The 22,141-nt window shown below is 55.2% G+C and overlaps 1 protein-coding gene and 1 non-coding gene across 6 annotated transcripts in view; one reads left to right on the top strand and one right to left on the bottom strand.

Moving 5' to 3' along the window:
• Positions 1–22,141, top strand: part of LRP5 (LDL receptor related protein 5) — a 125,295-nt gene that overhangs the window by 69,402 nt on the left and 33,752 nt on the right. For all 5 annotated transcript variants that reach the window (XM_061162032.1, XM_061162023.1, XM_061162013.1 and 2 more), the window contains exons 6-11: positions 4,702–5,098; positions 6,910–7,081; positions 14,846–15,062; positions 16,836–17,125; positions 19,748–19,974; positions 21,140–21,324. In XM_061162032.1, the coding sequence (XP_061018015.1) occupies positions 4,702–5,098; positions 6,910–7,081; positions 14,846–15,062; positions 16,836–17,125; positions 19,748–19,974; positions 21,140–21,324 (1,488 nt within the window). The remainder of the gene's footprint in view (positions 1–4,701; positions 5,099–6,909; positions 7,082–14,845; positions 15,063–16,835; positions 17,126–19,747; positions 19,975–21,139; positions 21,325–22,141) is intronic.
• On the bottom strand, positions 10,972–11,043 carry TRNAE-UUC (transfer RNA glutamic acid (anticodon UUC)). The gene has a single exon. It is a non-coding gene; the product is annotated as a tRNA-Glu (tRNA).

Raw genomic sequence — 22,141 nt, 5'->3', positions numbered from 1 at the left:
TGAGCGTCTGCCGACCGAGGGGTCCAGGCCCCCTTTGTGGTCTTCTCTCTGTAGCTGCCCCGGCCGACCTGGCCTGGGACCACACGCCCCACATCTCCGTGTTGGCCTTTGCCTGCTCAGACCTTCAGGCTGACCGTGGCCGGACCTTGGCTCTCTCCTGGGGGTCCTAGTCTCTGCGGGGTTTTTTTGTTTTTGTTTTTTTTGCAAAGCTCAGCTAAAAATCTCAAAGACTCTGTGGCCCAAGGGGTGTCAGAGGACTCCCCACCCCGGTTTGGAGTCATTCAACACCTACAGATTTATCCCAGCGTTTAATTACTGCCTCAGCCTCAGAGACTTGATTCTGAGAAACGCTGATGATGGGGGTCCCTGATGGCGGGGTGTGCGCGAGGCTTCGTACTGACTGGTTACCTGAGGGCCGGGTCTGGGCACACTTCGCCCCTGGTGGCTCCGCGCCCGTCAGGGACAGGCTGATGGAATCTGTTGCATCCGTGGTCACAGTCCCGTGGATCCCAGAGGCTCCTGCTGGACCCCAGACCCCTAGTTTCAGCCGGCCCCCTTACAGGTGCCCATGACCCCAGCTTTCCTCCCAGCGCTGGTTCATTAATGGTCATGCTCACTGAAGGTCTGTGTCCTGCAACTGCAGGAGCACCATGCGGGCAATTCCCACATCTCTTCTGCCCACCCCCAACCCCAGCACCAGGTTCGGGGCCTGGCCTGAAGCTGCTCCCCACAAAGCCACTGGTGGAGTGACCAGACCCGCTGGGCCAGTGCGCTGACCTTGGGCTTCCTGTGTGTGCCAGCTCCGGGGATTGAAGTATTCATGGGACCTTACTTTTCCCACTTGCTGCTGTGTGTCCTTGGGTGAGGGGCTTAACCTCTCTGTGCATCGGGGTTCCTCTTCTGCAAAATGGAGCATGAACCCATCTCAGAGGTTGGTGTGAGGATGGTGCTATCTCAGATAACTGTGTCTGTAGGATCATGGGAACAGGGATGAGTGAAACAGGCTCAAAATATGTTTGGAAACCGAGTGTCTGGTTCCCTAAGGAACCAGCATTTTCTGGGCACTCTCTCCAGCTCCCGTGGGGGCAGATTAAGGCAGAACCTGCCATAGAGTTTGGTTTATGGTTCTCCTTGACGTCAGGGCTAGATGGGGATTCCCATCAGGTCTGGCTGATTCTTCATTCTAAATGAGAAAACCAAGGCCCAGAGAGGGTTAGGGACCTGCCCCACGTCACACAGCAGGAGCGGGTCCAGGAAGTTTCTGCCCTGAATTCTCCCTGCTTGTCTTGGGGTATTGGTACTGGCTCTGGCCAGGGCCTTGTGCTGGGGGGCTGCAGAGAGCAGAGCGGGCCATGGGCCAGCATCCCTGTGAAGCAGTGGGGGCGGGGGGTGCCTGTGTATGTGGTCTCTCTGACCACTTGGAGGGGAGGCAGGAATGGCTTCCTGGAGGAGGAGGCAACCTGTGACCTGGCCCTTGAAAAGCAGGCCTGATGTCACTAGAACCTTTTGGGATTGGAGCCCAGCAGAACTCCCCTCCTCTCTGTTCCCCATACCCCAGGCCAGAACTTGCATCACACCTCTAGCTAAATCTGAGTTCAGGGAGGTTTCCAGTGAAGCCGGGTGCCTGGGCACCTTCTCCAGCACTCCCGGCGCCTCCCCATCTGCCTCAGTTTCCCCAGCCCTCGGTGCGTGAAGCCGTTGCTGTCCGTGAGCCCCCTCTAGTGGGGGGATCGGGTTATGAACACGAGGCCTCGGATCAGGTTCCTGCTCTCACTGGAAACGCAGGGCGGGGGTGGGGGGACCCCAGAATCACTCTGCAAAGCTCCGGGGTCCAAGGGCTCCACCCTTGAGGCCAGAAGCTGATCGGCTGTTTGAGGCCTGTGGCTGGACCAGGCGTGAGGAGACCGCCCAGTCGAGTGCAGAGCCCGGCCCTGGGGGCCTCGGCCTGAGGGGTGCAGGGTTGGTCCCCACCCTGTCCGCATCCCTCCCTGCTGTGTGATTCAGGCGGGTCCTTGCCCGTTCTGGGCCTTCTGTCAGACCAGGCAAGGGACCCCCGAGTGCCAGAGATGGCTTCTGAGCATAATCTTTTTGCTTCTGTGGATCCTCGAGACCAGAGAGGGCCAGAGTGAGTGAACGGGTGGTGGGGGGGGAGGGCCACATCCTGGCTCCAGCAGCCTCTGGGGGTGTCCGGGTCAGGGCTGGCCAGCACCCCCAGGGCCCTACACGGGAGGCTCTGTGTAATAGCATGCGAGGCTACTTCAGCCAGAAGTTCTGACGACTCTCTGGGAGGATCCAGGACGTGTTTTGTTCAGGGCAGATTCTGCTTAGAGACCGAGACTGTCTTTGCCAATGATTTATCTAACACAGGTTCACTGTGGGGAACTATGATTTATGCTATTAATAGTTCACAAGCCAATACTGTAAGGAATCAGTTCAGTTCAGTTCAGTCTTTCAGTCATGTCCGACTCTTTGTAACCCCGTGAATTGCAGCATGTCAGGCCTCCCTGTCCATCACAAACTCCTGGAGTTTGCTCACACTCATGCCCATCAAGTCGGTGATGCCATCCAGCCATCTCATCCTCTGTCGTCTGCTTCTCCTCCTGCCCCCAATCCCTCCCAGCATCAGGGTCTTTTCCAGCAAGTCAACTCTTCACATGAGGTGGTCAAAGTATTGGAGTTTCAGCTTCAGCATCAGTCCTTCCAATGAACACCCAGGACTGATCTCCTTTAGGATGGACTGGTTGGATCTCCTTGCAGTCCAAGGGACTCTCAAGAGTCTTCTCCAACACCACACTTCAAAAGCATCAATTTTTCGGCACTCAGCTTTCTTCACAGTCCAACTCTGTAAGGAATACTCTCTTAATAAGTCAATAAAGAAATAACATTGTTGTTGTTTTGTCACTAAGTCGTGTCTGACTCTTTGCGACCCCATGGACTGCAGCACTCCAGGCTCCCCTGTCCTTCACTGTCTCTTGGAGTTTGGTTGGTGATACCATCCAACCATCTCATCATCTGCTGCCCCCATCTCTTTTGCCTTCAATCTTTCCCAGCATCGGGGTCTTTTCCATTTGGACTTTAAATACTGAGAATCTGTGAGTCCTGGGCAAGGAGACTCTTGGCTGACCTACACTGCCCTCCAAAGATCTTGAGAGCTCCAGCCATGGCCAGGCCACTCCCGGTCAGCAGTGCTGTGAAAGCATGCAGCCATCTCAGGAAGGGAGTAAATAGCTGTTCCTGCCCTGAAGAGCCTCCTCTGCACAGACGGTGGGAGAGCAGCGTCAGGGCCCCTGGAGTGATGACCTTCAGCTTCAGCATCAGTCCTTGCGGTGACTATTCAGGGTTGATTTCCTTTACCATTGACTGGTTTGACCTCCTTACAGTCCAAGGGACTCTCAAGAATCTCCTCCAGCACCACAATTTGAAAGCATCAATTCTTTCGTGCTCAGCCTTCTTTATGGTCTAACTCTCACATCCGTGTACTCAAAACCGGTTTCATTATTGTTCCAGGCAAAGGGGAGGCAGGTGTAGCTAAGATGTGCCTTTCTACGAGTTGGTTCTCTGTAGAGTCAGTCCATCCAGTTAAAAGCTGGCTCAGGTCCCTTGCTAGTGGGTGACAGCGCCTGTGGGCTGGGCAAGGTGGGCTCTCAAGGTCATCACTCCAGGGGCCCTGACGCTGCTCTCCCACCGTCTGTGCGGAGGAGGCTCTTCAGGGCAGGAACAGCTATTTACTCCCTTCCTGAGATGGCTGCATGCTTTCACAGCACTGCTGACCGGGAGTGGCCTGGCCATGGCTGGAGCTCTCAAGATCTTTGGAGGGCAGTGTAGGTCAGCCAAGAGTCTCCTTGCCCAGGACTCACAGACTCTCAGTATTTAAAGTCCAAATGTCCTTTGAGTCATTGTCCCTATCGAGAAGCCCCCCAGCAGAGCCTGGAGTGCGTCACCAGCTGAGCTTATCAGCCATGAAAGGAATCGATGACGTCACCCCGGCTTGGCTTCCTCCCTGTAAACTGACTCACCTTTAGATCAAAACAGCTTCACTTAATTCGTAAACAAGCCGATTGGAAATCACAGCAAATCAATAACACAGCAAAGCACAATATGGCCGGGTGACGAAGGGGGAGGTGGGGCGCCTGCCTCCCAGGCACGCGCTCATGGTGGTGAGATGGCCACCGGGGAAGGATGGACTCGTGATCATGTGCGTGGTCACGGGACTTGAAGCTGCCTTTCTGGGTGGGTATCGGGAGGCAGGGTGGGCTTCAGGCAAGAGGTGGCATTTGAGTCCAGTGGGAGCTTTGAGGAGCATGGTGAGCAAGCAGAGCCTGGAGCCCAGAGCCTGGGCAGGACTGGTAACCGGGGCTGTTTGTGGCCAGGAGAGGGGCTTGCAGGGGAGCAGGGGGACTGAGCGAGAAGCAGCTCTCACAGTGAAGTCAGATGGCTGTGTGGCTTTCTACTGGCCGCTTAACCTCTCTGTGCCTCTGTTGTCTCGTCTGTAAGACGGTGATGCAAACAGCGCCAGATGGACTAGGGATCGTGTAGGAAAATCTCGTGAATATTCCCTAACCTTAGCTGCCCCGGGAAGGAAGCCCTGGGGACCTGGCTGAGCCCCTCCCCTGCCGCACCCCCCACCCCACCCCCACCACCCCACAGGCCCGCCGTGCTGCCCGCCTCTGACCCCGCTGCTCATGTGTGTGTTGGTCACAGGGGCGGAGGAGGTGCTGCTGCTGGCCCGACGGACGGACCTGCGGAGGATCTCGCTGGACACGCCGGACTTCACGGACATCGTGCTGCAGGTGGACGACATCCGGCACGCCATCGCCATCGACTACGACCCCCTGGAGGGCTACGTCTACTGGACGGACGACGAGGTGCGGGCCATCCGCAGGGCGTACCTGGACGGGTCGGGGGCGCAGACGCTGGTCAACACCGAGATCAATGACCCTGATGGCATCGCGGTTGACTGGGTGGCCCGCAACCTCTACTGGACCGACACCGGCACCGACCGCATCGAGGTGACACGCCTCAACGGCACCTCCCGCAAGATCCTGGTGTCCGAGGACCTGGACGAGCCCCGAGCCATCGTGCTGCACCCCGTGATGGGGTAAGGCTGAGAGCGGGTGCTGGGAGCCAGGCCGAGGGGGGCCGGGGGTCCCGGAGCTTTCTCCCCTTCAGGAGGAAACAGATGTCTGGTTAGGAGAGCTCGCCCTTCTAACAAGCTCCCAGGTGATGGGCTGATCTGGGAACCAGACTGAGAAGCTCCAACACAGAGCTTGGTTAGGTTTATAGAAAACCCTAGAGACCTTGGGTAAGTCATTTCCCACCCTGGGCTTTAGCCTCCTCACCTGTGAGATAGAGCTATCCACCATGGTGATTTCTGGGCCAGCAGTGGCAACAAGATTGACGGCCACCGAAGCCCTTACTCTACACGTGCCGGGTCTCTCGCACATGTCCGTCTTGCCCTCACCTTCTGGGGTAGGTTCACTGGGGGGGACGCTGAAGCCCAGAGAGGTTCAGTGACTTGCCCAAGGTCACACAGCTGGGAGGCGGGACTTGGACCTGGCAGTCTGGTTCCAGCTTTCCCATGGAGGAGGCTGTGAATCTTGTCCATCAGGGTAGGAGCCTTTCTGAGACCACCCCCCCAGCAGCTCAGAGGGTAGCAGCTGAGCACCTTCCTGCAGCTTCATGACCAAGAACATGAAACTGGCATTCCCTAAGTCGGGGGGGGGTGGGGAGCCCTGAGAGCGCTTGAGGGCTGGGGTTGGGGCTGCAGGGAAGCCCCCTGCCCTCGGTGTGGGATGGGCCCCCCTCACTGGGCCCAAATCCCGGGGCCGGCCTGGAGGGGCTGGGAGGGCCGGCCTGGAGGGGCTGGGAGGGCCGCCCTGGGAGGCAGCCCCAGGGGCGATCACTGGGGCGGTAACTGAGCTGCACTGGCCGTAACCGTGGTACCCGGAGCCCCCAGGGGTCTCCAGGTGCTCTTCCTTTTTCCCCTGGGGCTGAGGCTCCGGGTGACCTGAACCGCAGGGGGCCTGGTGGCGGGCAGGCTTGCAGCCCACCTGCTCGGGGAGCCTGCGCTCGGCCCCGCTCCCTGTGGAGCTGCCTCTGTCTCCAGAAGCCCAGCGGCGTGGTGCTCGGGGTGGTCGCAGGGCTCCGGCTGGACAGGCCCGGACCTCGAGCACCGCGGAGTTCGGGGTGGGGCGGGCCGGCAGACAGACGCGGCTCCGTGCAATCTGCCAGGGAGCAGGACCTTCCCTCGGGGAGGGCAGGTGGGCATGAGAGGCCAGTCCCCTGGGTCTGCGGGGCAAGGAGGCAGGAGCTCGTCACCAGTGATGGGACCCGGGCTGTGGGCCAGGGAGATGGGGACCTGCTCCCCCCACCCCTGCCCTGATGGAGGCTGTCATGTCAGTGCCTCTGCTGGCCTCACTTGGGGGCCTCGTCCTCCCCTGTGAGATGGGGTGGGGTCCTTCCCAGCGCTGGGTGTGCTCAGGGGACAGCTCTGGATGCTTCCCTGGACCGAAGCGTGCACACACACACACACACACACACACACACACACACACACACTCCCTGCCACCAGAAAGCCCAGCCACCGCACACATCTCACTTTGTTTCTCGGATAACAGACAGCCTGTTGCCTGATGTGCTTGGCACGTGGGGCCCTTGAGCTACTTGAAGGAGGTTCTGCTCTGCCTCTCTCCCTCTGGGCGCTCATTCCCTGCGGCCCCGGGACCCTCGGCGGGGTGTCTGCTGGCTGCAGTCCCAGAGCCCGCCTGGTTAAGCCCCTGCGGTTCCCCGCGGAGCCCCTGGTGCTGCCCACGGGCTCAGGAGTGATGAGGGTGGGCGCCATTCTCAGTCCTGGGGTGGACCCAGGACATGCCGGACGGGCAACCTCACGGACGTGTGCTTCTTCTCCAGCCTCATGTACTGGACAGACTGGGGGGAAAACCCCAAAATCGAGTGCGCCAACCTGGACGGGCAGGAACGGCATGTTCTGGTCAATACCTCCCTGGGCTGGCCCAATGGCCTGGCGCTCGACCTGCAGGAAGGCAAGCTCTACTGGGGAGATGCCAAGACGGACAAAATCGAGGTGAGCGTCCCCATCAGGGATCCCCAGCTGTTCTGTGGAGGTGGGGGCCTGGCCCGTCAGCCCCTGACCCTGGGCCTTTCCACCTTCCTGGGTCCTGCCTGGAGCACAGGGCAGACCCTTCTGGCATGTTTTTCAGTGGAGAAGGGCTGCAGGGTGAGCTTGCTGGAGGTGCCCTGAGCCTTCCCGGAGACTGGGTCGTGGGAAGCACGTGCCAAGCACATGGGCTGCCCCCTCTTGGGTCTCGGAGTTTGCCTCTGAGCACCCAGTGAGCACAAGCTCTGCTGCAGGTCTGGGTAGATGTGCCCAGCAGATACTTCTCCGTCTTTCATGCCAAGTCGCTTCAGTCGTGTCCCACTCTGCAGCCCCACAGACTGTAGCCCGCCAGGCTTCTCTGTCCATGGAATTCTCCAGGCAAGAACACTGGAGGACGGGAGTCCTCCTCCAGGGGATCTTCCGACCCAGGAATCGAACCTGCATCTCTTTTATCGTCTCCTGCATTGCAGGTGGATTCTTTACCCCTGAGCCACTGGCTTCTCCGGTGCGCCCCTCAAAGGATGAATATCGCGAACCTTGGGGGTTAGGCCGTCGGCTCAGGTGCGGACGCCCTTCCTGGGGTCCCGTGGAGTCGGGGCTTCAGGAGAGCAGCCTCGGGTGAGGGGCTGCATCTCCTTTCCTGACAGCGTCATCAGACTCCAGGCGGGTGGGACGGTCAGGGGAGGCCCCTCCGGGGCAGTGATTCTGTCTCCAGTGCCCCCGCCAGAGGCTAAACCGCCGAGCGTCTTCTCTGGCCTGTCTGGCCCGGTTGCCTTGGAGGGGAGAGAGGGTTCCTTCAGCATGGTCGCGCCCGTGGCCTGGCTCCGAGCTCCTGCTTCACGGGGCAGCTGTGGCAGGTCCCCCGGGGCGAGGGGGAAGGAGAACCAAGCTCTGGAGCCCACGAGGCATGGATTCCTCTGGCTTCCACTGGCCGGCGGTGGCGGCACATGGATGGATTTGTGGAACAGCGTCCAGACTGTGGGAGGGGGCTGCGAAACCTTGCAGGTGGGCCTCCTGCCGCCTCGTCTGTGACAGCGTCCTGGACGGCAGGGTCAGACCAGCCCAGGTCAGCAGCCCCTCAGGGGCTTAACGCAGGGCGGCTCCCAGCGTGGGATGCGGGTGGGGAATGGGCTTGGGGCCGGCTCGCTCGGAGAGACAGCCCTGAGGTGCCCTCCCCAGCCTCGGGGACCAGAGGTGGACTGGTCAGTCAAGACCGGAGCCATCTGGGGTGGGGGTGGGTACGGGCCTGCCTCCCTGCAGCCCCAGAGCTGCCCGTGCCACCTGCCCTCCTGACTTGGGTCTGGAGTTCCCCTGCAGCGCCTCCTTAGCTCTCGTCCTGTCTGGAGCCCTTGGGGTTGGAAGTTCCTGCCACCGGCGCTCAGCCCTTCCTGTGACTCCGGCCGCACCCGGGGCCCTGGCCTCTCCCCCCCTTCCTGCACCTTTTCCCCTTCTGCCCGTAGCCAGGCTCCCAGCTCCTACCCCTCCGATCTGCCCCTGCTCTCTTGCGCCATGAGATTCAGCTTTATTGGTAAAAGTATCTGGGACTTGCTGGCTCCCTATTTAGTCTCAAATCGACGGCACCTTTGGCCCAGCCTCTCCCTCCTTTCTCTCTGACCTGCTTCTTGGTAGACGCCAAGCTCAGTGAGGGTTCTCCCCGAGGCAGATCCATCCATCCAGAGCTTGTTCTCGAGCCCACATGTCCAGCTGTCGCAGCTCTCTCCCCTGGAAGCATCGGTTCTTCGGCAGTCAGCCTTCTTTATGGTCCAACTCTCACATCTGTACGTGATGTGGAACAGCCAGAGCTTTTGATTGTATAATGAAATACATACCCCTGCATGGATCACAGCCTTGTTGTGGCAAATGGACTTGCAGATTTCATTATATACATACAAGTGTAATAAGAATAGAAATAAAGTGCTCAAGAAATGTAACGTGCCGGAGACATCCCCTGACCCTGGCCTGTGAAAGGACTGTCTTCCATGAAACCTGTCCCTGGTGCCAAAAAAGCTGGGGACCATTGAAGTAGAGGCAGGGGGCCCGCCCTTTATTAATCCTGAAATGGGCAAAGCGTTCACACAGCCCTGTGCGCACACCGTGATCGGGCAAGGTCCCTGGATGGCAGTTTGAGCCATTCCTGAAGAAGAGCAAGGCCGAGTCTTGCCCTCTGTGGCCTTGCGGTATCTTCTAAAGCTTCCTCCCTAGCGGCTTCCCTGGTGGCTAAGACAGTAAAGAATCTGCCTGCAATGCTGGAGACTGGGATTCGATCCCTGGGTCGGGAAGATCCCCTGGAGAAGGGAATGGCTACCCGCTCCAGGGCCTGGAGAATTCCGTGGACAGAGGAGCCTGTCGGGCTACCGTCCAGAGAGTCACAAAGAGTTGGACACGACAGAGTGAATAACCCTTTCAGTTTCACTTCTCCCCAGGGTTGCTCTGACTCCGGGTGCAGTCTCCTGGGCCGACCCCATAGACCTGTTTGGCCCGTGTTTGAGGCAGGAAGGTGTCACCTGTGTGTGGGTTACCTGGCACTTGCTGGAGGCCCTAGGGGTCACCCAGACTCCTTGCGGCTCCCCCCACCCCCACCCCGATGTCTTACTCAGCCAGGACCCTGGGGAGCTGGTGTCCTTGCAGCTGACATCTGCTGGTGGTCATCTGCTGTCAGGGTGGGTGCTCGTGGGAAGTACCCGGCGGGGATCGACACACCCGGGGGGGCAGGTGGGCCAGGGAGGAATCACAGACTAAGATGAAAATATACTCCGTCCCCCTGCTCCTGACATTTCCTGAGTTGGTGGAGGTGATTTCCAGCACATGTGGAATAAACCCTCATTGGAGGAGTGGTGGATGGGCTGTGTGTCCAGGTCCATGAACCCTGGGGAAGAAGGTTGCAGGACCCCTGAGCAATGGGGCCACAAGCTCTGCGGGTGTGCGTGGGTACATGTGTAAGATCTTTTGAATTACGTGAATCAAAATAACCGGGGCAGTTTTAATTTGGGGTTTTATGTGAGTATAGTCATTCCATCAGAGAGCAGAACTCTTTTTCCTTGTTTTTTTTTTCAGTTTTTTTTTTTTTTTAATGTGGGCTATTTCTAAAGTCTTTATCAAATTTGTTACAACACTGCTTCCTTTTTCTTAAAAGTGTTTTGGGTATTTTTTGGCCTTGAAGCATGTGGGATCCCAGCTCCCTGACCAGAGATCAAATCCACACTCCCACAGCATTAGAAGGCAAAGTCCCACCCACTGGACCGCCAGGGAAGTCCCTCTTTTTCCTTTAAAAGTTGTGCTTTCAAAGTATTGGTCCTGGGAATCACACCCCTTTGCACGGCTAAGTGCTGGAAACAGCATTCAGTGTAAGGAAAGTGCACATCAGGGGACGTTTTGGGGTCCTCTGGTTTGTGGGTGGCCATGCAGACCCCGCAGCAGTGGGTCCTGCCCCTTGGACACGGCTGAGGGTGGGCTTCTCTGGGGTCTGCCCACCCTTCCTCCCATCGCACAGCTGTTGTTCTGCAGGTCATGCAGTGAGCTGGTCAGGGGACGGGTGTGTTCTCCTGCCACCCCCCACTTCCCCGACCCCAGACCTGGGCCTGGTATGTGAGGTCAGCTGAGCATAGGAGGCCGGAGGCCTAGAGGTCAGAGAGAGCACGCTGCACGCGGGCCCCTTCCGCATCTGGCTTGGCCATTTGGACATAACTTCCTGGAGGCATCTAGTTTCCTTTCCTGAAAATCAAGGGCAGGGGAACTTCTCCAGCAGGGCTTTAAAACTGTGGACTGGAGACCAGACTGCCTAATTTGTGCCACTATCAAATGCTTGGTGGTTTCTACACTTATCTTTTTGCTGACCTGCGTGGCTTGTGGGATCTTAGTTCCCTGACCAGGGATTGAACCTGGACCCCAGCAATGAAAGTTCTGAGTCCTGACCACTGGACCATCAAGGAATTTCTTACACTTTTAAATAAAAACAGTCAAAGGAGTAGTATCTCGTGGCATGTGAAATTTATATGAAATTCCAATTTTGTTTTTATTTTTTGTTTTTGTACAAATGTAGTGTTATTGGGACATGTTCCATTCCGTTCAGTCGCTCAGTCATGTCCAACTCTTTGTGACCCCATGGACTGCAGCACACACTTCCCTGTCCATCACCAACTCCCGGAGCTTACTCAGACTCATGTCCATCGACTGGGTGATGCCATCCAACCATCTCATCCTCTCGTCCCCTTCTCCTCCTGCCTTCAGTCTTTCCCAGCATCAGAGTCTTTTCCAGTGATTCAGTTCTTTGCATCAGGTGGCCGAAGTATTGGAGTTTCAGCTTCAGCTTCAGTCCTTCCAGTGAATATTTGGGACTGATTTCCCTTAGGATGGACTGGTTGGATCTCCTTGCAGACCAAGGGACTCTCAAGAGTCTTCTCCAACACCACAGTTCAAAACCATCAATTCTTCAGCACTGAGCTTTCTTCATAGTCCAGCTCTCACATCCGTACATGACTACTGGAAAAACCATAGCTTTGACTATACAGACCTTGTGGCAAAGTAATGTCTCTGCTTTTTAATACGCTGTCTAGGTTGGTCATAACTTTTCTTCCAAGGAGCAAGCGTCTTTTAATTTCATGGCTGCAGTCACCATCTGTAGTGATTTTGGAGCCCCCCAAAATAGTCTCTCACTGTTTCCATTGTCTTCTCATCTATTTGCCATGGAGTGATGGAACCGGATGCCATGATCTTAGTTTTCTGAATATTGAGCTTTAAGCCAACTTTTTCACTCTCCTCTTTCACTTTCATCAAGAGGCTCTTTAGTTCTTTGCTTTCTGCCATAAGGGTGGTGTCATCTGCATATCTGAGATATTGGGACACACTCACACTTATTTTAGGCTCCCTCCATGGCTGTTTTTCTGTGACAAGAACCTTATGGCCTCAAAGCTGAAAATATTTACGCTCCTTTTCAGAAATTGCTTGCCAGATCCTGTCCTGGATGGTCCGCCTGGCCCCCATGTTGTCGATATCCCAGGTTCGGATCTGTTCTTTCTGGATTCTGTTCTGATGTGTTACTTACCCCGGAGGCTGATGGATGGGTTCCCTGTCTCCTCACCCTCCGTCAGAGGGCCCAGGGAAGTTGGAGGTCCCCAAGTTGGGCCCAGAGGGAGCCTGGGGGGCTGACATGTGTCTCCCTGTAGACAAGCCACCCTCGTCTGCTCCAGGATTTGGGGAAGACCTGGCCCAGCAGAGTTACTTTGACAGATGTGTTGGATTTGCTCAAGGTGTGCTGAAAGCTGCCGTGAGAAAGGCTGCCGTAGGATCGTTTATTTTCCTGAGTGTTAGAGTCTTGATGTTCTTCCAAGTTGGGGGGCTTGCTGGGTGTTTCATGTGGTCTGTAATTGTGCAAAGAGGAAGAGGGGAGGGCTTCCGAGGCAGAGGAGCGCCCTGCCAGCCCAGAGCCGCGGGTCTGTGCTTGTGGTGGGAGCCACCAGCCTGGCCCCAGGGAGCAGCTCACGGCCTCCCCCACTTTGTTCTGGACAACTGAGATGGGGAGGTGGGGGGCAGGCAGAAATGGGGAGCTACTTCTGGGCAGTTCCGCCCCCCTCAGTGGTCCTGTGTCTTCCGTGGGCTCACGTTCATCATTCCTAAGCTGGGAAAATATACTTCCTCACCTCAGTCAATAGAATGTGCGCTTACTTATGTCTGCTGCTGCTGCTAAGTCACTTCAGTCATGTCCGACTCTGTGCGACCCCATAGACGGCAGCCCACCAGGCTCCCCCGTCCCTGGGATTCTCCAGGCAAAAACACTGGAGTGTCTGGAATGGAGTTATTAAAGGAAATGAAGAAAATGTGGACCCAGAGAAGGACGAGGAAAGTCTCCAGAGAGATACTGCTGACCCTGTGGTGTATAGCAGGCGGCGTCTTTAGGTTCCAGATGTGGGTTGTTTTTGTGGTTCTGATCTGCATCCACGGCCCTTGCCTAGCCCTGGGTATTCAGCGTCAGAGAAGGAGCGGGCGTGTTGCCTGTGTGTGTGTGTGAATGTGAGACGGACCGTGTGTTCTTGGAGATGCTCTTCCTCTTGCTGTGCACTCCCCTCAGGTGAGACCCCTTCCCCAGGTCCAAGTTCTGTGTGAAGCATGTGTTCACCATCTTTATGTGCCTTCGTGTGGTGGGGCCAAAACCAGAACCAGCACCCTGCACCAGCTTGGAGTGTCCCTGCATCCATCGCCTGGCCCCTGGGGCTAACCGGCAGGCCAGAAGTGGAGCCCAGAGCTCTGCACAGAAATCCTGCCGCCCGAGGTCTGCACGCCAGCTCGTGACACAAGAGATGGTCCCTCACCTGGGCGGCTCATTGGAGCCCCCAGTGGGGCCCGTACCTGGCCTTCCAGTTCTGATATAATTGCCCCTGGTGGGGCCCAACCACAGTAGTTTGATTAAGTTCCCAGGGGGACTGAGCTGCTCCCCTTAATTACAGGTGGGCAGACTGAGGTCCTTGGGGTGCAGGGACGCGGCTGTGGGCAGAGCAGGGGTGGGCTTCCCGGCTGCAGGGTCCTGAGCTGTCTGTCCCGCCCCCACCGTTTGACCCAGCAGTTTTGAGTTTTGTCCTGTGCTGTCCAACAACAGAGGACCAAAGTCTTTTCTGCTCAACACACACCCGATCTGTCTTACGTGTGTGCCACCTGCACAACAGAAGGCTTGGATCCTCTCCGATGAGCTGGAAATATAATCTGGCTGTAGGAGGCCTGTTGAGACTTGCCTTTAATTCGTTGTGTCTCTTTGATCCTGGCCTGAAAGCCCAAGAGTTCGGATGTTGCGTTTTTATCATCTTCCTTTTCACATCAGCTTCTACGGGCTGAGCTGTCATCACAAGCACATCTTATCCTGTTTGTGTGTTTCGGTTGGTTAAGGCGTTCTTATGTTTGACGGTACTTTTCTCATCTGTGGCTTTTGTGGTTGATGCTTTTAATCAGCACTGAGTCTTCAAGAAGATTTAGCTTTTACATCTCAGAGTTAACGACCACCAGTGTGTATCTGGTAGGACTTCCCTGCTAGCTCAGCGGTAAAGAAGCCACCTGCCAATGCAGGAGATGCAGGTTGGATCCCTGGGTTGGGAAGATCCCATGGAGTAGCAAATGGCAACCCTCTCCAGTGTTGTGCCTGGGAAATCCTGTGGACAGAGGAGCCTGGTGGGCTATAGTCCATGGGAGTCACAAAAGAGTTGGGTAGGATTTAGCAACTCAACAACAAGAAGTATGTCTGGGGTTGGATATTGTCTTAGAGCTCTAGGCTTCAGACTTAGAACCAAAAGTGTCCTCAGAGTTCATCTGGTCCTGACTGAGCAAGAAATTAGTCCACAGGCAAGTGGGAGGCCTTGTCTGGGGCCTGCAGTGCGTTTGTGGTCCAGCCTTTTGAAACTGGGCTCTGTGTCAGGGGTGGTGATCAGTGCTTCCTCATGTTGCGTCTGGGCAGACATTGCTAATCAGTCAGTCTGAGACCCACACCTTGGTACTTCAGTCGATCAGCAGTGGTGAGGCAGAGGATACCTGTTTGCCTTGCCTGCCCCTCTCAGCACAGCATGCACACCCAGGTCTGGGAGGCAGTAGGAAAGAGCCCCTGAATGGCTCTTAACTGAAGACATCATTCGTCCAGCTGCCCCAGTGAGCCGTGATGCCCGGCCTGGCCAGCGGCAGATGCATCTGGGGCCTGTCCTATTCCAGACTGCTCAGGCCCAAGGCTGGCTCAGCCCCATGTCTGCCCTCCTGCAGGTGATCAATGTCGACGGGACGAAGCGGCGGACGCTCCTGGAGGACAAGCTCCCGCACATTTTCGGGTTCACGCTGCTGGGGGACTTCATCTACTGGACCGACTGGCAGCGGCGTAGCATCGAGCGTGTGCACAAGGTCAAGGCCAGCAGGGACGTCATCATCGACCAGCTGCCTGACCTGATGGGGCTCAAGGCCGTGAATGTGGCCAAGGTCGTCGGTGAGTCCGGTCAGCCTCCAGCCAGGGGTCAGTCCTGCCACAGGCTGGTGGCTGCCCTTTGGTCCACAGGCAGCCGAGCTGGAGGCTGAAGCTGGGGTTGTATGTGCTGAACTGGGGCACCCACTCTGGGGCTGGACAGGGCAGGAGATGGTGAAAATATGAGGACACGTGATGGGGTGGGGTATGGACCGGGCACAGTGAGTGGGCGTGGCTGGCAGTAATTGCTCTCACGGTGGCTAACACTTACTGAGTGCCTGCTATGTGCCAGGCTCTGGCCAAGCACCTTGGTGCCCAGAGCAGCCCTCCACACTAATGACAAGGCGGCCCTATTAGTGCTGGGGAGAGGGAGGCAAGACCTCATACAAATGGGCGATCAAGCTCAGGACCCGACCTCACTGTTGGGCTGGGCTGAGATCATTGTGCAGTGTGACAGGCTGGACCCTAAAATGCACACCTTTAATCTAAAAGCCGGGATCTGCAGCAAGTTCCCTTAACACAATGACTTGTCTCTTTATGACTAGGATTCCCAGTGCAAGTCTGCCAGCTACACTGGGGGCAGTAGTGTCCAACTGCGCCAGGGGGACAGAAGTGGGGACGGGGCAGTGGGCTCTGTGGGGACAGGGACTCTGTCCCCACCTCGGGCCCCAGTGCCTGGTCCTACGCCTTCTCATCAGAGACACTCAGTTAACCTTTGACGGAGGGAGGGAGGGGGGACTGACCAGAGAGGCCCAGGGCTTGCCCTCAAGTTGCTTCTAGTCCAGTGGGTGAGACACTGCTTTGTCAGCTCTGCTGCCAGGCTGGTGATTAAAGCTGAGATGTGAAAGTGATGCCTGGCTTTAAAATGCAAGGGAGGGCATTTGAGCACGGAATTTAGGGAGCAGGTGGGGGCAAGGTCTGCCTGGCAGAAGGGACAGCTGAGCAGGAGCCTGGAGGTGCAGCCTGAGGGCCACCTGGGGGGGTGGGGCGGGGATGGTGCACCCCTGTCTCCAGGAGAGGCCTTTGGTCTCAGCCTGCCCTCCTGAGACCAGATGATGTAATCAGCACACTTGGTTTACCAGCCGCCTTGGAAAACACATTCATTATCTATGGCAGAGCGCAAGGCCCACCAGCAAATGGGTGTTTGAAAAGCAAAGAATAAAACCGCAGAGATAAGAAAAATGATGCCTCCATGGGGTGTGATTTAAAGTTGAGAAACTGGGTCCCTTCCCACCTTCTTTCTCTCTCTTGTCGGGATTTACTGAGAAAGATGGCAGAGAGGATTGCTTTTTTTAGCTGAAATATTTAACACGAAATTAAAGCCAATTTTAACAGCACTGCAGCAGAGTGAGTCTAACAGGCTGGCCCAAAATAAAATGTATGCTGACTACTGTCTGTTGGAATAAGAAACAGGTGCCTTGGGCCGTCCTGGGTGAATCTCAGATTTCGAGGGCGCTGAGAATGTCAGGGACTCAAAGGAGGAACCATCCGGGTGGTGACCTGGGCTTCAGTCTGGTCAGCAGGCAGGGAGGCCAGGCCCAGTGGGGAAGGGGGAATAGAGGGCGAGGTGCCCCCAGGTCGCCTTGAGGATGGAAGCTTTCAAGTGTGCAGGGAGGCCCCGGGCCCAGAGCCTTGCTCCGTCCTGTCCTTGAGCCGGCGGGGAGGCCCTGGGTTTCCACCAACCCTCCCTGCTGTCCCCTAGAGGCGTCTGGAGGAAATGAGGCCACATAGAACCAGGGAGCCAGCGCCCCCACTTGCAGGGCCACTGGGGCCTAGAACCTGTGTCTTTCCGTCCAGGAACCAACCCGTGTGCGGACGGGAACGGGGGCTGCAGCCATCTGTGCTTCTTCACGCCCCGCGCCACCAAGTGTGGCTGCCCCATCGGCCTGGAGCTGCTGAGCGACATGAAGACCTGCATTGTGCCCGAGGCCTTCCTGGTGTTCACCAGCCGGGCCGCCATCCACCGGATCTCCCTGGACACCAACAACAACGACGTGGCTATCCCGCTCACGGGCGTCAAGGAGGCGTCCGCCCTGGACTTCGACGTGTCCAACAATCACATCTACTGGACCGACGTCAGCCTGAAGGTACGGCAGTGGGGTGTCCTGCTCTTCACCTCTCCTCTGAATACCTGCCAGCAATGGTATCGCCTCAGAGGCTTAAAAAAGGCTTTCTTTTTTTTAATATATTTTCTTTTTGGGGGGGCCGTACCGTGTATGATCTTAGCTCTCCGATCATGAAGAGAGCACAATGCATGATCCCCCTGTGTTGGGAGGACAGAGTCTTAAGCACTGAACCACTGGGAAGTCCCTTGATATATTGTTTAATGGTTTATTTATTTGGCTGGGCCAGGTCTTAGTTGTGACACTTGGGATTTTCAGTCTTCATTGTGGCAAGTGGGATCTTTGGTCTCAGCCCGTGGGATCTAGCTCCCCGACCAGGGATTGAACCCAGGCCCCCTGCATTGGGAGAGTGGAGTCTTAGCCCCTGGACCAACAGGGAAGGCCCAATAGTTTTGTTCTGTTTTTTTTTAATGGAAGTCTGGTTGTTATACAATGTCAGTAGCAAGTGCACTGTATAGCGATTGACCATTTTGAACGGTTATATTCCATTTATCACTATTAATATATTATATGAATATATAATAATAAATTATCCATATACTGGCTATATGCCCCGAGTGGTCCAGTGTATCCTTGTAGCTTATTTTATACCTAATAGTTTGTACATTTTACTCTCCTACCCTGATGTTGCCGGCTCTTCCCTCTCCCCACTGGTAACCACTGTATCTGTGAGCCTGCTTCTTTTTTGTTATATTCACTAGTTTGTTACAGTTTTTAGACTCCCATATAAGTGATATGCTACAGTATTTGTTTTTCTCTGATTTATGACAAAGCATAATCCCCTCCAAGTCTGTGCATGTTGTTACAGATGGCAAAATTTCATTCTTTTTTATGGCTGACTATAAAAAATTAAAAGAAAAAAACTATAGGGAGTTCCTTGGTGGTCCAGTGGTTAGGACTCCGTGCCTCCACTGCAGGGGGCACAGGTTGCATCCCTGGGTCGGGGAACTAAGATCCCACAAGCTGCAGGGTGCAGCTAAAAATAAATAAATTTTTAAAAATTAAAGAAGTATTTATTATGGCTTGGTTCAAACCAATAGAACACTAGTGAACCCATGTTAATACCTAAGCATAAATGATTACAATGAGCAGATCCAGTGGACACACAGGTGGCCATTTCTAGAGTGATTATGTATCCATGTGTCTTTTGATTCACCCCACTCACTCCCTCACGAGTGCCCACTTAACAAACTTTCTTTCTTCTGGGCGCTAATGTAAATATCCTGGATAAATGTAGGAGAGCCTCCTTTATCTTCTCAAGTAGAGTTTGGCAAACTGGTCCTTGGGCCAGCCTCCTCATTTTGTCAGTCAAGTTTTATTGGAACAGTGGTACCCATTTGCCTGTGGATCGTTCACACCTACTTTTGTGCCACTGTGAATGTGTGCTAATTCACTTCAGTCATGTCTGACTCTTTGTGACCCCATGGACTGTAGCCCGCTAGGCTCCTCTGTCCATGAGATTCTCCAGGCAAGAATATTGGAGTGGGTTGCCATGCCCTCCTCCAGGGGATCTTCCTGACCCAAGGCTAGAACCTGTATCTCTTGTGTCTCCTGCATTGGCAGGCGGGTTCTTTACCACTAGCGCCACCAGGGAAGCCAGTAGGTAGTGGCAAATCCATGTACCCTGTGATACCTGAAATATTTACCAGAAAAACCCTCTAACCCCTGTTCTAAAGCCCTGGACAACTGAAATGGTTTAATCATCTATCTTTTATTCTACCATTGGTATTACATGGTTCGTAAGATTTTTTTCTGATTTTAAAAGTCATAGGGTTCACTGTAGAAAGAGAGAAAAATATACAGAAAAAGTATAAAGAAGAAAATAAAACACCCATATCTCAATCATCTCGAGTCAGTCACTGATGTCATTGTAGTGCATTTCCTTGGATTTTTTCCCTATGGTATTGTTTCCATAATCAGTCATATGCTACATAGAATTTTGTATCCTGTTTTTTTTTTGTCACAGAACATAATTTATCAAGCTATTACAAACTCTTCAACATAATTCTTTAAATGTGTATTCTACCGTGCATATATTTCTTAATCATTGCCTTATTTTAAATGGCCTTCCAGTTTTTTCCCAAATCTAAACTGTACCGCACTAACAGATGTCTCTGTGTGTAAGGTCTCTTTTGTATTTTCTTTGCTTTGAATAACATTTTAGGAGGAAGATTACTGGGTGAAAGATCCAATGATTTCTTTTTTAGGGTGTAACTATTTTGAAGGGTCCTGAGACGTGTATATATAACATAGCTTATATAATGATTTATTATTTTATAATTATGTACTATTATATAATATTTACATAAAGTATGTGTCATATATATATACATATACATATTGCCAAATTGTTTCTTCTGAAAAGGTTGTGTTTCAAAAGTTCCTTTAAAAACGCGAATATTGAGGGGGAATAAATAAAAGAAATAAAGAGAATAGAAACTCAAATGTTGCGATCTGGCCCCTCATCAGTAGCTGGTCAGTAGTTGCTGACAGTGGTTGCTGACAGTTGCTCCAGCATCACCTGGTGAGACGTCTGCCGAAACTCTGGTTCCTAACGGGTGGTCCTCTCCTCCTCCCCACTCCCAGACCATCAGCCGGGCCTTCATGAACGGGAGCTCCGTGGAGCACGTGATTGAGTTTGGCCTTGACTACCCGGAAGGCATGGCCGTCGACTGGATGGGCAAGAACCTCTACTGGGCAGACACCGGGACCAACAGGATCGAAGTGGCCCGGCTGGACGGGCAGTTCCGGCAGGTCCTCGTGTGGAGGGATCTAGACAACCCACGGTCGCTAGCCCTGGATCCCACCAAAGGGTAAGAGCTGCTTTGCCAGCCCGTGCGCCCGTGTCCCCACCACCTCTCCACACCAGGCAGTGCGGTGATGCCCCGAGGCAGACGGCTGCCCACCGCCCGTCGACGCTGCAGTTCAGAGTAGTAAAGACCGCCGCTAGCTTGGAGGCGGCCGGGACCAGCAGGACTCTCGGGGGTCATCTGGTTCATTTCACAGTCGGGACACTGAGGCCCAGAGCAGAAGCAGGAAGGAAGGGAAGCCCCTGTATCAGGCACCACCTGGGCCCTCCCAGGGGAGCCTCTTGTCGGAGCACCCAGGGGCCCTGCCAGGGTGGGTGTCTTTGTACCTGATTTCACGGATGCAGAAACTGAGGCTCAGAGAAGCTCAGAGACTGAAGGTCACTGAAGGTCATGTCAGTGGTCCAAGAAGCCCTATCCAGACCCCTGTCTGGAGCTTCTTCTCCTGGCTTCTTGCAGCCACTTGGCTGCAGTTTAAAACCTGCCTTGCAAGGCGCATGCTTTGATCTGTCAGGCAGCCTGGGGACCCTGTCCTGGGGCCAGAGGGCCGGGCGGAGTCTTCCTCTGCCTGCAGTGCTCACCCCATAAAGCATCAGTGATGTGTAGGGAGTACCCCAAACCCTGCCTGCTGCATGCTGTTAAGGAAGGAAGATTTCTGCAGAACAAAGGGAGAGGTCCGGATTTTAGTGAAAGAACCAGGAAACACAAGTCTGGGATGGAGGTTTCTTCCCCAGAGCTGCTGTTGAAGAGCCAGGAAAGAGGTGGCGGTGGAGCCGAGTTCGAATCCTGGCCCTGCAAGGCCTGTTTGTCTGGGGCTCTTGTTTTCTTCCTTCTTTGAGGAAAGGGACTGTACGCCCTGATTGGCCCACATTCTCCTGTCCAGCCTAGTTAGTGTTTGTCTCTGACACGGGGTCCCAGCCTGGATGTCCTGGCACGTGGTCACCACGTTTGTGCACCTGAACAAGAATATCAGGGCTTAGCTTGCAGGATGTAGCTCTGTGGCTGCTCCTGGAGGACAGTGGGGTGGTGGGGAGCTCCCAGGTCTCCCCCTGGTCCCTGCTTCCTGCAGGATGCCTTCAGCACGGCCCAGGAGATGGCGGCAGGCAGGCTCCCTGCCCTGACTCAGGGGTGGACACGCTGACTGCACCCGCCCTGCTCCCATGTCTTCCAGCTACATCTACTGGACTGAGTGGGGCGGTAAGCCCAGGATCGTGCGGGCTTTCATGGATGGGACCAACTGCATGACGCTGGTGGACAAGGTGGGCCGGGCCAACGACCTCACCATCGACTACGCTGACCAGCGTCTCTACTGGACGGACCTGGACACCAACATGATCGAGTCATCCAACATGCTGGGTGAGAGCCAGTGGGTCCTGCCGGGAGGGGGCACCCCTGGTGGGGTGCTGGCCGCCTTCAGCCCCCAAGGCACTGTGCCCTCAGGCCTGCAAGGTGTGGACGGGCCCCAAGTGCTGACCCAGCATGCCACCCGAGGTGTCCCTTTCCGCCCCTGGTGCCATTGTGTAGAGGCCCTGGTGCTGACAGCCAGGTCCTGGCCAACCCCAGGCCAGGATTCTAATCTGACCTGACATCACATGGCATAGGTTTGCGGTGATGGGGAAACTGAGGCCCAGGGAGGTCACAGGACCCATGTAAGGTCACTGAGCATCGCTCAGCCCCCAGGACCACATGCTCCATCTCTACCCAACCCTGAATTCCTCCTGGGTACCAGGCATCGTTCTGGGGCTACTCAGCACCCTGGGATTAGATTAAAAACAAACCCAGGACTTCCCTGGTGGTCCAGTGGTTAGGATTCCACCTGCCAATGCAAGGACACAGGTTCAGTCCCTGGTCGGGGAAGATTCCACATGTCGGGGGGCATCTAAGCCCCTGCACCACAACTCCTGAGCCCACTCCCTAGAGCTTGTGCTCCCAACAAGGGAAGGGAGTGCTCCCCGCACAGAGCAACCAGAGAATGCCTACAGGCAGCAGCAAAGACCCACCGCAGCCAAAAACACATAAATAAATAATAATTAAAAAGCAAAAAAAAAACAAAACAAAACCCTCATTCCATATCACCCAGCCGTGGGAGCAAGATTTGAACCTAGAACATGACTGGACTTCCTGATGGGGGGGCGGGGGTGGCTCTCTTGGGTGGTACCAGGTGGTAGAGCTA

Source organism: Dama dama, chromosome 2, assembly GCF_033118175.1.
Source record: "Dama dama isolate Ldn47 chromosome 2, ASM3311817v1, whole genome shotgun sequence".
Classification (NCBI taxonomy): domain Eukaryota; kingdom Metazoa; phylum Chordata; class Mammalia; order Artiodactyla; family Cervidae; genus Dama; species Dama dama.
Note: the sequence above shows the minus strand (reverse complement) of the source record. Positions and strands in the feature narration are given on the sequence as shown.